General features: G+C 41.0%; 2 protein-coding genes across 2 annotated transcripts; one reads left to right on the top strand and one right to left on the bottom strand.

Annotated features, from left to right (window-relative positions):
* Positions 1 to 506: 506 nt before the first annotated feature.
* LOC119910463 lies at positions 507 to 6387 on the top strand. Its single transcript, XM_038729090.1, has 2 exons — positions 507 to 5027; positions 5533 to 6387. Exons 1-2 carry the CDS (start codon positions 574 to 576, stop codon positions 5561 to 5563), a joined length of 4485 nt encoding a protein of 1494 aa, XP_038585018.1. The 5' UTR covers positions 507 to 573; the 3' UTR covers positions 5564 to 6387.
* Positions 6388 to 11780: 5393 nt separating this feature from the next.
* On the bottom strand, positions 11781 to 13150 carry LOC119910646 (monocyte chemotactic protein 1B-like). The gene is made up of 3 exons (XM_038729360.1): positions 12948 to 13150; positions 12733 to 12847; positions 11781 to 12221 (listed from the first exon to the last, which is right to left on the bottom strand). Exons 1-3 carry the CDS (start codon positions 13012 to 13014, stop codon positions 12086 to 12088), a joined length of 318 nt encoding a protein of 105 aa, XP_038585288.1. The 5' UTR covers positions 13015 to 13150; the 3' UTR covers positions 11781 to 12085.
* Between the last annotated feature and the right edge of the window lie 310 nt (positions 13151 to 13460).

Raw genomic sequence — 13460 nt, 5'->3', positions numbered from 1 at the left:
TGTCTGACACTGGGATTCTCCTGGAGATGGGCACTGGAGAAGGGAAGTCTTGTGTCATAGCAATGTTTGCAGTGCTGCGTGCGCTTAGGGGTGAAAAAGTAGATGTGGTGTCCAGCTCTTCTTGTTATGTCAAAGAGATGCAGAAGAATGGACCAACTTCTACAAGTACTTTGGCTTGACAGCTGACACAAACACAAATAAAACCCAAGATAAAGATCGCAAAGAATGCTACCAGAAGGACGTGGTCTATGGCACTATCGAAGCCTTCGCTGCAGATCACCTTCGCCAGATATTTGAGATGAAGGATGTGAGGCCTGATCGCAGCTATCAGTGCATCATAATCGACGAAGTGGACTCCCTGCTGCTGGATCAGGGAGTGCAGCTGACCTACCTGTCCAGCCCCATGGTCTGCATGCAGCACCTGAACATCATCCTGGCCATGATCTGGGGCCACGTCAGCCAGTACGGCTTCCTGTCTACAGGAGACCAGACATTTGTCCGGGTCCTCCCGCTTCATTCTTCAAGGCCATCTTTGACTCAATAGACACAGAAGAAACTGACATTAATGATCCAATGGACATTTTACGTATCGCTGAAGAAACCAACACTGTGCCAAGTGGATTTACAGATGATACCTACAAAAGTGAAAAGGATGAACTTCTGATCAAACTGAAAACTGTGAGTCAGGATGCTGTGGTAGAGTTTTTCCAAGAAATTGAGGACTATGTCCCCTATGGTTTCACTGTTTACACTTTAGACAACAAGGGATTGCTCCGTCTTAGAAAACGCAGCCCGTACAACAACAGGGACATTCCAGAGGTTAAATTTCTTGTCTTGGAGGAAGGCTTGTGTTGTACTCTCTATGATTCAGAAGAAATTCTCATCAAGCCCATTGCAGAATTAATCTCAGAGAAGATTCAGTACACCCCATGCACAAACAATGAAGACAAAATCAGCATTCCTGGATTCTTGAAGAATCTGGTGGAGAAGAAAGTGTCAGTGTGGGTTCAGAATGCCTTTCTGGCAATGCAGCTGAAGCAAGGACGGGAATATGTTGTAGAAAACGACAACGTCTGTCCAGTGGATTTCAGGTCAACTGGTATAATAGAACTGAATAAGAAGTGGGGAGATGGTCTGCAGCAGTTTGTTGAGATTAAACACCAAATCAAACTGAGCACAATTTCAACAGTGACAAACTACGTGTCTAACATCTCCTTTTTTGAAAAGTACCATGGGAAAATATATGGAACAACGGGGACACTTCGGAGCAAAGCAGACATTCTGTTTTTGCAGGAGCTATATCCAAATCTGTCTGCCTGCAAAATGCCAACATTCGACCGGAAGAAGTTATTTGAGGTCAAAGGTACTCTGAAGACCTCAGCTGAAGAGTGGAAATCTGAAATAAAACGTGTGGTTATGGCTCAGATTTCCCCAAATTCATACAGAGATGGAAGAGCAGCCCTGGTGATCTGTGAAACTATCAACAAAGCCAAAGAGATCTACGAAGAGCTGAAAAGCAGCATCCCAGGTGAGATCATTCTCTACTGCCGCAGCGACAAAGACAGTTTGAGCAAAATAGAAAAGGAACTGCTACCTGGTGATGTCATTGTTGCCACAAACCTTGCCGGGCGTGGCACAGACATAAAAGTGTCCAAACGGGTGAACAACAATGGAGGACTATTTGTGATCCTCTCCTTCCTCTCTGAGAACACAAGAGTGGAACTCCAGGCTTTTGGTCGAACTGCTCGTAAAGGGAAACCTGGATCTGCTCAGATAATCGCGTCCACTGAACACCAGTCTTTCAGGACGGTGTCTTCTCTGGAGGAAGCTAAGAGCACAAGGGATAGACTTGCAGCAGAAAAGATAAATCACATGATGAACGATGTCACTGAGTTGAAACTGCGAGAGGACCTGTTTTCAGAGTACTGCAAAACTCTTGAAGATGTTTATAAGAAGACAGATGGAGAAGAGGAAAGAGCTGTTGTTGCCATCATGAATGAGTTCTGGGGGATATGGCTGCAAACAAAATCAGAGGAAATTGACCAGCTGAAGAGAAATGAATTGCAAACGAGTTTGAAAGCTGATTTGTCATTGGCACAAAGTCAGTCTCAAAGTCAGACTTCACCGTGTTCTAGCATTTATCACTACATCACGTTTGGAAATGTCACGCTGAGTGAAAAACCGGACGTCAGCGCCAGGCTATTTGAAAAAGCCATGAATCAAGATGAAAGCTGGGCAGCCATAGCTTTTTACAGTCATGCATACTGCACTATAAAGCAGCAGAAAGCAGATTACCTGACTAAGGCCAGAGATGATCTAAAGAAGGCTCAGGAGTCTCTGAAGTATCTCAGTGAACAATCCGTGGTCTGTTTGCAGTTTGTAAAAATGTCCTCTGCACACTCAGCCAACAGTAACCAAACCAGCCTTGAAAAACAGTTAACAACCAAGTGCAGCATGTTGAGTTACTTTGATAAAAACATTAGTGAGGCCATCCAGAAGCTGGATGAGATCAAAGAAAGAGGGAGAGATGCAATAGTCAAAAAATCCCCAATGTTCTCCCTGGTGTCGACTGATGCTGATGAAGAGCTCCAAGTGGAAGCCTACAACCTCTACAGTCAAGGTCTGAAATATGTATTTTCTGTGGAAGAGGAGCCTCGTTTCTCATGGGAAGGTCTGCTGGTGTTCTGTCTTGGAATTTTACAGATTATTGGAGGGGCACTGCTCACTGCATTTACATTTGGGACATTAGCTCAAGTCGGCATGGGACTCATCACTGAAGGAATATCAGACTGCATCACTGGCATAGAGGCCATGGTGACTGGAGAATTCAGCTGGACATCGTGGGCTATAGATAAAGCCATTTCTATAGGTGTATCTCTCATTGGGTTTGGAGTTGGAAAGCTGATTGCAAAGGGCTTCAAAGCTTCTAAAATGTTAATAAAGGCCTTTGGGAAACAGCTGAAGGCGATGCCAAAGTTTCTCTCCAGACAGGCTAAAGATGGTTTAAGTGTTATCACAAAGACAACTATGAAGAATGTAGTAAAGCTCACTGCTAAAAAAATGGTAGAGGAAATCATTACCTATGGACTTGGGAAGGCAGAAGAGAAAATACTGGAAGAAATACTGAACAGCATCAAAAATGACGTGAAAAAGGGAATTGTTGAAGATGTGAAATCCAATATGGAAAAAGAGCCCTTGGCTTCATTAGTAGACTCCATCGTCCTCTCACACCTTGAGGATAAAAACCAGCTTCATGATCTCCTGCAGGACAAGAACCAAAAGAGTGAGCTGCTGGCCATTTTCAAAGAGTTAAGCAACACTGCTGTACAGCCGTTCTATGCAGACCTCAGCTGGCAGAACAAACTCAACTCATCTTTGTCCACAGTTATTAACAAAGCTAAAGCAGAGGCCAGAGGAACAGCACGTGGAATTCTGACAGCCATCCAAGCTGTCCACATGGGAGTACTGGCAGGAGACGCTATTAGTACAGTGCACAGCCTCTCCAGCAAGTTTTTCTCAAACCTCCATGAACAGCTGAATATATTTAAAAAAGAGAAAGTGAAGGTAAATGAGCTGTCTGCTTCTGATGCTGAGATGCTGAAAGAATTCAAGCAGGACTTGGCTGACACCATCAGTGCTTTATTGGCTGATGCTTTTTTTGAAGTGTTCCACCAGAAGTTCTCCAGTCACATTGTTTCTCGTGTTCAAGGCAAAGTAAATGGCGTCATTGGCCGTTATGTAAGAACTGGCTTAAAGAGTGACAGAACAGAGGAAAAACTCAAAGCTGGACAGAACAACAGATACATCTCATACATGCCAGGAGACCCGAATGCTAAACATAAATCTGCAGGAGAGGCAGGTAAACGCTCAGAGTCACATGCTGAAAAGATCAGGAACCCTGTGACTGCAGGCACCATTCTCGATATCAGAGTCCTGTCAGAAGCCACTGGGACTAAGGTTGTTATTCTAACAGAGGACAGCCATGGCAGACTTACCAAGATGCAGGAGCTGAGCCCAGGAGCTAAATCCACCAGTCAAACTGTGACACTGATCTACAGACCAAAGAGTGCTCAACACCCAGACGGCCATTATGACGTGCGCATCAATAACCAGACAGTAAACATAGACAGCGAGAGCAAGAGCTGCCTGTTTCACGCTTTGGCACGAGGCATGAAACCGGAGGCCAGTGAAGAAGAGATCGCTTTAGAAGCAGACCGCCTCCGATCTGTGGAGGCCGACACTCTCCTCAGACATCCAGGCCAATGGGAGCCTTTCATCAAGCGCAAAGAGTGGACTGAAGCAATCAGAGGAGGGGACTGGTACATGGCAGAGGGAGCTGCACCAGCAAAGAAAAAAATCAAACTCATGAAAGAAACTGAGGAAGCTCTTGAGCAAGAAACTGGGCAAGTGAAACTGTACGAAGAGTGGCAGCAGGATTCAAAGGACAGAAAAGGAATTGGAAAGTTCATCAATGGAGATCACCAACCACCAGTAAACAGTATACTGAAAGCAAAGGAATTGAACCAGAATAGTAAATTAGCTACAGCTATGCTTGAGGTGGCAACATCCTCTTCTCCTCTGGATAAAAAGCTTATAGAGGACGTATACAACACTCATGGGCTTGGGCTTCCAATTGTTTATGTGCCAGAAGAGGTGCATCGTGAGTTCCCCAGTACAAAATCTCAAAGATTCAGGGACTTACTGGCTGAAACCATAAGCAAGGATGATGTTGCGGCCACCTTCAAACTGACCATCCTTGGTGCAATGCCCAGAAGTATGCTAGACAGCTCCAAGGAGTACTACAATTTTGACCAAAAGAAAATGAGTCCCACCAGGCTGAAGGTTTTCCAGGACAGTTTTCCAGAACATTCTAAAGCATTAGTGGATAAATGGTTCAACCTCCTGGAACACAAAACAGATCTCATGAAACCAGAGATTAAAAAAGAAATGGAGGACTGGATCAATGCTAAAAAATATGAAGATCAAAATGATCCCTTCAGGAACCAAGTCATCAGCACCCTTCAAAGGTAAGATCATTTCTAAAATATCAGATATCACATTTATAGCACAAAGCTTCTAGGTTGTGTGTATTTTGTCAAGAGTAGTGTACTGGAAACAAATAATTTGAATCAGCATAAAACCTGTCTGGTATTGGAATAGGAAATAAAGGGGTGGGAGGTCCATTGTGAAGGCTGTGCCTTCAGTATTGACCTACCAGTATTGTAAAACCGATAACTCAACTCTCTCTTCGGATAAATGAATCCATCCTCTCTTGGCTGGCCAGGCACCTGCAGTTTTATGAACTGCACACTTTCCACCAACATCACTGGAAATATGTGACTGTCCTGAATCATAAAAGCACATTGCCACAGAGGAGTTGTGTGCAGTCACTTCCTCCTGAATCTGTGGGAGAGTAAAAAAGATATACAGATATAATTATATTTACTGAAAACATTAAGAGACCACTCCTACACTGTAAACTTTGCATTATGGTGAGCAGTTGATCAAAGTGAATTTGTGTTTTCTTTACAGTGTATCGAAACCTGGCAATGTGACTGATTGAACTGAAGAAGTAAAATGAAAACTACAGAGATCTTCCAGCTCCAGGTTCATCATCAAGAGACCTCTCTGAAGATGTATCATGAGAATCACTTTTCCTTTGGTTTAATTCAAAATAACCTTTTACTATCCAGGGGGCTCATTACAGAAACAATCCTAACTGCTTGTCCTGTCTCATCTCAAAAGTGAAAGAAAGGAAACAAAGATTATTCTACTTTACCTTTGAATTCCATTATGGAAATCAAACATAGACTGTGCCATTGGACAGACTTTTCACAAACAACATAACTGTCAATGTGCCTATTTTACACCCCAACAGTTCTGCCTTTGGCCATATGATTCTCTTGTAGTGAGTTCTAAATATCTCCACTGAAATGTTCTACGTTCTGTCCATTTGTCCTGGTGTGTCTGGAAATCTAGGAGCAATGGTACGTGGTTAGGACAGAAACATACATTTAAATAGAAATTAGACAAAGTCCATGTTTAAACTATCTATTGCTGTAACTAATGATAATTTGTCACTAGAACGTTGTCAGTGGAGAACATCACCCGTACTAATTACTGTAAAAGGTCATAATAATCTTCCTACCATATATTTAGGGTTCCCCTTTTTCCAAAGATGCAGTTGTTGAGCAGCCACAGCAGGCTAATATAATTTTTAAATTTAAATCAGGTCTGTGCTGTTTTATAGTGAGGACTCACAATGTTTGATTTTAGCTTCTTGGATGCTTCAGTGAAGTCTGAATCCTGACTATAGGTAAAACAATCTAAAGTTAGAAAACCTCAGTCTGTAATGGGAAAAGATTTAGGATGTGTCTTTAATGAGGACCCTGGTTTGTTTGTTTTTACAGTACAAATCTTTTTTTCACTGTTTTAAAGAACATCAAAAAGAAGAAAACTTTAAATATCAATGTTGGACTATATATTATTCCTGATATTGTATTGTTATTGAAATCTTTCCATCACTTCAGCAGGCATAACGTTTCTATATGTGCTTTGATCATCAATTTGAAGCCATACATATTTCCTCATGTGTGCTAGACTGTTTGATTAATTTGATTGTTTTTTAATAAGAAATATCTTCTTCATGTACAGGACTGTGTCCTCATGGTTCAACATCCATTTAATGGGAAAAACAGACATAGCTTTTAAATCGATGCTCTCATCAATTAATGGAGCGAGCAAGCGACTAACTAACTTTTGCTAACTTTCAATTAAAGTAGGGGGCTGCAGAGAAACAGAAACTGACTGTTTGAAATCACAGAAGGTGCAGAGAAAAAGCAAGAAAGTGGATGTAACAATGCTGGGAAATAATGAAATGCAGGGAAATGATTGTGGGAAATATTAGAGGATAAAGCTTGAGATGTGCCTCAGACATGGATGATTAGTTGCTGAGCTGCTGATTGGATGAAGAGAATAGAGGCGGGACTTGGTGAATTCTTCCACCATAAAGTGATCTTGCTACCTTCAGATCCACCAGGTTGCATCCAGTTCTCATTTTCCTAAATCCTGTTTGTCTCTGAGCCCCTGCTCTGTGTCTACAGCAGCTCATGCTTTGTCTTACAGATGCTGTCAAATGTTTGATTCAGGGATTCAGTGTAACTACAAGTGCTACAGCTTTTGTGAATGAACTATACACTTTGCCATATAATCTGTGTGTTACTTTGCACAGTGCTCTTTAATCACGGCCTGAATAACATGTAACCTCATGTCTGAAATATTTCTGTCTTCATAAAGTGAGCTGAAAGCTACAGTGTCTTCCTCTGTTGTATTCTTCCACTGGGTGGTGCTGGTTACTCTGGGGGCTGAACAGGAACTGTATTCACTGCAGTAAATATCCAGAATACTCAGTTCAGCTGCTTCGTTTGGGGTTAAGACTTTGGGACGTGTTTTTACACAGTAACAGTGAACTGTAAAAAAAAATAAAATGGCAGAGAGCTTGACTTTAAATATGTTGTGACTGTCAAGATCTGGCTCTTGGACCGTGACAAATACGGAGACACACCATGTTGAAAGTATAACAAAGTCATTTATTTTTAACAAAGGATGAGCAATAAATCTAAATAGAACATTCCTCTATTAATGACGAGCGTACTACTCGTCATTAATAGAGGAAAACAGGAACAATCCCAGGTTTCTTTTCAGCACTGTAGCCAGGCTGACAGAGAGTCACAGCTCTATTGAGCCAAGTATTCCCATAGCTCTCAGTAGTTACGACTTCATGAGCTTCTTTAATGATAAAATTCTAGCTATTAGAGACAAAATTGGCACCGACTTATCTCTTAACTCAGGAACCTTAGAAACAGCTGTAGAACCAGATACATGTTTAGACTGTTTTGCTTCCCTCAATCTTTACCAACTAACTTCAATAATTTCTTCATCTAAACCATCAACCTGCCTCTTAGACCCCATCCCGACTAGGTTGCTTAAAGATGTTTTACCCTTAGTCAGCACTTCTATACTAGATATGATCAATCTATCTCTATCAACAGGCTATGTACCACAGTACTTTAAAGTAGCTGTAGCATTGATATATTATCACATAACAGTGATTATACACATTTTTTAAATTAAAAAGTATTGCTGAGGACAGTTCAGTAGTCACTCAGTCCTGAAGCTGTAACCACTGCTCGCTCTCTCTCTCTCTCTCTCTCTCTGGTGCTCACTCTGAATGCAGGCATGCTGAGTAATGTGGAGTGATTTTCCATCTGCTGCTTGGACAGAGGACCAAACATATCATATTACTTTAAAGGGCTTTAATGCAGAATGATAAATAAACACACACTCAAGCAATTCCCTAATATTTCCTACTGGAGGACTGTATAGAAGATGATGAGTTACTGAAGAACAGATCTGATATTAATGAATCATTAATGATTAATTCATGAATATCTGAGAAATAATCATACTGACCACTTTCTATAATTATCAGGGTTGTACTCTTTAACAATTCATCAACAATGAATTAATCCCTGATTTGTTCCTCACTTGTTTCATAATTATCTAATCATTAAGTAAACATTAGCTACTCTATAAATTGCTGTCCTCATTTATTCCCTGGTAATTACTGAATATGTTGTGTAACCTTATTGTAAAGTTTTACCGAGTGAAGCCACCGGCCTGAAAGACGAGCTCTTTTTCAGACTGCTCTGTAAACAGATGCATGTGGGAACAGATGATCTGGCTGCAGGATGTGGATCACAGTTTGTAGAAGTTTCCCATCAAAGCGCTTTCCAGTGGATGAGGCTGAAGCTTCTAGATGCTGTAGAAACTTCCTCATGAGCTCACCTGACATGTTGTTTGTTCCACAATCAGGAGCTAAAAATATTTTGTTTGTTTGTTTGTTTGTTTATTAATTTGTTCTGGAAAATATTTGGGAAATACATAAATTAGGGCCACTAATTTCCATTACACGATTACAACAATTACATATTTTGGACAGGGTGGACAGATGCTTCGAGAGATGACTGAAAGGGGCCATTTACACCAGAATAGAGAGACCATCACTAAACAGAGGAAGAGGGCCTTTTGCTAAGCCAGGTCCCCCTTAGTTACTGTTACTACGTCCAACAATCTTTCGGACCTTCATCATGGCGCTGCCGCTCCACACCCTGGAGAAATAGTTTTGGAAAAATGAAAAAAGCAATCTCAGAAGGGTTTGCATTACACATTTTAAGTTTTTCAGGCCGTCAAACTGACGGGAAACAAATAAAGACAGAAGCTACAGCCTACCGATCACAGAGTAACAGTGGACCACGTCACCTAATATTACTTAAGGAGACTAGACAGCGATGTTACGGATTAACACTGTTCCTGTAAAGCAGAGTAGGTCTCTATTCACTATTACGCAGTGTTGGGCAGTAATAAGTAATTACTTTTCCCAGTAACTAGTAGTGTAACTAATTACTTTTCTAAAACTAAGGCAAGTAACGCTGCGTTACTCGTTACTGAACGCACCTTCCTTGACGTGAATACACGACTGTGCGGCAGCTCAGCGGGACCGGACTTGTTGTTCATGCCAAAACTAAAGGAAGAAAGTAGAACGAGGGGGAGAGGCGTTCTTTCCGGCGTCTGCTGAAGCAGCGACGTGAAACTTAGAGAAAGAAACTCCAGCAGCGTCTGTCACTGATGCTCGGACTCATCGGGAGAGAGCGGCGTTAACGGAACGTTTTGTAACTGCTCTTATAAACAGAAACAGCTGTTTAAAAGTCGGGATTTACTTGCTTTCTTTTTCTATTTCAGCCGGCGGTGTTAAGAAACGTTGGGCCCAGGCTGTGTGCTTTGTAAAAAACACACTCCTGCTGCTGTTATGGAGATGATGTTGGTTAATAGTCGGGAGAGACGCTTTGACTGGCCAGCTGCTTATTCTGGGCGTGGCTTAGTGAAGGGTCAATTACAATGCTGTCCTTTCATCCCTTCGCAGGAGATTGAACAAAGACTTTTGGCCTCATGTGCCAACGTCCACAACTACTATCATTACAGCCGCCAGGAGCACTAATGAACCGAGCAGCATCCATCAGCAGTCAGACAAAACATCTTTAAGTATCTTCAACCAAGTCCAGGTGCCCTTGATTTTAACCTTCCTTGGTTTACAATGTAGTGTTTTTAGCAGAGCTTTTTACCTGAAACTGCTGCCTACTGCAGGCAGAAACAGGGTCAATGAGGGAATCAAAACAATGAGCTGAATGCTGAAATGCCCCGCTGAGCTGGGGGCCACTGCAGAGTCTAGTGAGACTTCTCTGTGGATTCATCACTACAGCCTTTACAACATTTCATTGTTAGTATAAACATGCCGAAATTAGTGCGGCTTTAAGTATTCCTATATACTGTTGCACGTGGTCACCCACAGCTGTATGTATTATGTGTGTGTAAGACACTTCTGTCATACATGTTACATGACTACTTTAAAATGTTGTCACATTGTGTTAAATTTTCTTAGAAGAGAGGAAACAGTCCCACTTCTGCTGAATTAGGCGACCACAAACATGAACGCACAGACGAGCGTTCAGGATGTGGTAGCTGTGGTGGCATAGCCCCCCCATAGTTTCATGTTAAACCAAATATAGCCCTGAAACAGGCACAAATGTACAAGCCTTCTCTACCTTTACTAGTTTGTATTTTGCTATAATAGCTACAGGTACTTTGGCATTTTGGCTCAGGTACTATATTTTGTTCTGAGATTTACAAACTCTAAAGCACATGTTATCATACAATGAAGGATGAAATGAATTTTACATTTAAACAGCTGCTATTTATTCGATGACAAATGTTTAACTTATGTTGAGGCTTATCTGGAGGTTACCAAGAGCAAATATCCATTACAGCAGAATGTGATTTATTTACTATAAAATGTGACAAATATTACGTAATAACACATCTTGCAGTACTTCACCTATATTAGCACAGTGTTATATGTGCTGTGATGACTTTTTCATCAAAGAGGGTTTCTGTGGTTTCTGTCTTGTGTGCGTCACAGTAGGTGGAAAAGATGTTGTGATATGTGTGTGTGACAACTTCATTCTCAACTTGATAATCCTCAGTATATAATTACAAGAGCATGTAGCATTTTCCAGTATGCCTAAACGATGAGTGACCAAAATGATCCCAGCAATCTCTGAGTCTGTTGTCCGTTCATCCGTCAGTCTAGTTTGGATATGTTACCAACTTCAGGGATCATTGATGCCGGCCTGCACAGCTATAGGACTAGGACACATCCCAATTTAGGAAAGGGCCACGGAAATCACATCCCAATGCAGATTTTGTAAAATGTACATATCATCATGTGCATTTTTTGTCAAGCAGAAAACAGATTTAAAAAGCCACCCATGTATGTAACTTAAACATGGCAATACTTTTTCCCCCGCATTGTCGTGCACTACTTGCACAGTAAAGCTACTAACCAGACCACAATGTATGTACATGTACAAGGTACACTATCTGTCTGCCTGTATAATAATAAAATGTTTAGTAATCAGTATAACAAATATACTGATACTGTATGTTTGTTTGTCCAGCTTTAGTTGTTTATTTTCATAATGATACCTACTTGTTGAACATAACAGCCGTATTATTGCATCTATGATGTTCATCTTTGTCTAGACTTGTTAGTCCTTCCTGTGTGGAAACACAGACAGTTACTAAGAAACGTCAACATACAAACCACAATATACCAATTTAGTTTTAGATTATATTGTAACGGTCATCATGACAGAAACACAAGATTTGCTCAGAAAGACTTTATTGGCAACTGACTGGAACAAGTAAACACATTTACGACAACAAGCTATGGTTAACATATATTAAATGGATATTTTGCATATTTAATCATCAATAAAATCAAATATAAATGTCTGTTTTAGTTTTAGGTTTAATTGTTGATGTGATACAGCAGGAAAAGTCCAATTAGAAAGAACTGTGGAAACTTTGATTTGTCTTGTGATTCCTCAGACACGTTTTCTCTGCGATTAAACTCAGAATTCTGACTTTAATCTCAGAACCAAAAAACAAATTCACATGTCACACACATTCACTCTTCCATACATTCCTCGTTTTCTCTAGCAATGTTTTCTTTCTCTTTTTCCTTGTCCACCTTCAGAATCGCCTCTTTGGCCCAGACACTGTTAGGGTTCGAGCAAATTCTTTTTCCAAGCTTTGTCTGAAACCTGCAATTGATTGTAATCTGTTAATGTCATTGTAGTGCAATTTCAATAATAATAAAATATATTTAATAATAATTTCTTAATGGGGTAATTGCTCCAAGTTCAAACTAAATCTTGTTTTCTCACTTAACCTTTAGGGGGAAGCTAGCCATGCAAATAGTTTGTTCAGGTTTTGAAATAGCAAAGCTTGATACACTGAATATAAGTATTCAAAAAAATTCAAATGTACCCTGTTGTTCTGAATAATACATAGTTCTTGCTGTGAGCTGTTTTCGAAGGGAAAAATGCAACAGATGACTCAAATCACGACTTTTAAAGGGGCAGCCCTGTGAATGCCACCTGCCAAAGTGGCTAATAAGAGTGACTGGGTTACACTCCACTGGCCTGCATTTGGAGAGAGGGCGGTGTGAATTTGGGTCAACCTACCATTTAAAATATAAATTACATGTGGATATTTGTTCCAGGTTGAGATATGGTTTAATTCTATACATTGGGAAATTACAGGACCACTTACATCACAGCTGCGATTGGACAGACGCCTTCAGACTGAATGGTGTAACCCACAATTCGGTTCAATGGGATTCGGGTGTTGGACCACTGCATACAACAGAGGGGCACCGGCCCATGGGCTAAACAAGACAGACATAGAAAGAGAAAGATTAATTACCCTTAATTTTACACTGCCAAACACTCAGACCAGACACTCTGAACTTTATTTGCAGTACTCACTTGCATGGACTACGCTCATCCATGTGGTGAAGCAGAGAAGAGCGGCCACCACCAGGCTGAGTCTCATCTTCAAAATAACACCTCGGCTTTGTTCTTCAATAGCAAACTCCTGAATCGCTCACAGAAAATAACTTCTGGCTAAAGTAGTTATCAGAACTCTGAATGATTCAAGTTTTGATCTCAGCTCTTATAAAACACGAGCCCTTTTACCCCCACCTCCACCCCTAACCCATGATCATGGAGTATAGTCAATGCAAAGATGAGAAACAGATAATTTACCACAGGTCTGCCTACAATGTAACAAACACAACTGTAGCACCACAAAAAAGTACAAACAGTCATAGAAATGTGTAGACATTCACACAGATACTCGTCACCTTCCTCTACATGCTCTCAGAAAACCACAACTTGCCTCTGCTCTTGGAGTCACTGATGATATGAAGCGTGGGAGCTGAAATGAGCATTGCATTTTATTAAATGTTAGATTCGGTCTGGGGAAATTTCTTGCGGTTA

This window comes from Micropterus salmoides, unplaced genomic scaffold, assembly GCF_014851395.1.
Source record: "Micropterus salmoides isolate LMB-PRFRI ecotype aquatic unplaced genomic scaffold, ASM1485139v1 Ms_hic_scaffold_19, whole genome shotgun sequence".
Taxonomy (NCBI): domain Eukaryota; kingdom Metazoa; phylum Chordata; class Actinopteri; order Centrarchiformes; family Centrarchidae; genus Micropterus; species Micropterus salmoides.
The sequence above is the reverse complement of the archived record's forward strand: the minus strand, read 5'-3'. Positions and strand labels throughout refer to the sequence as shown.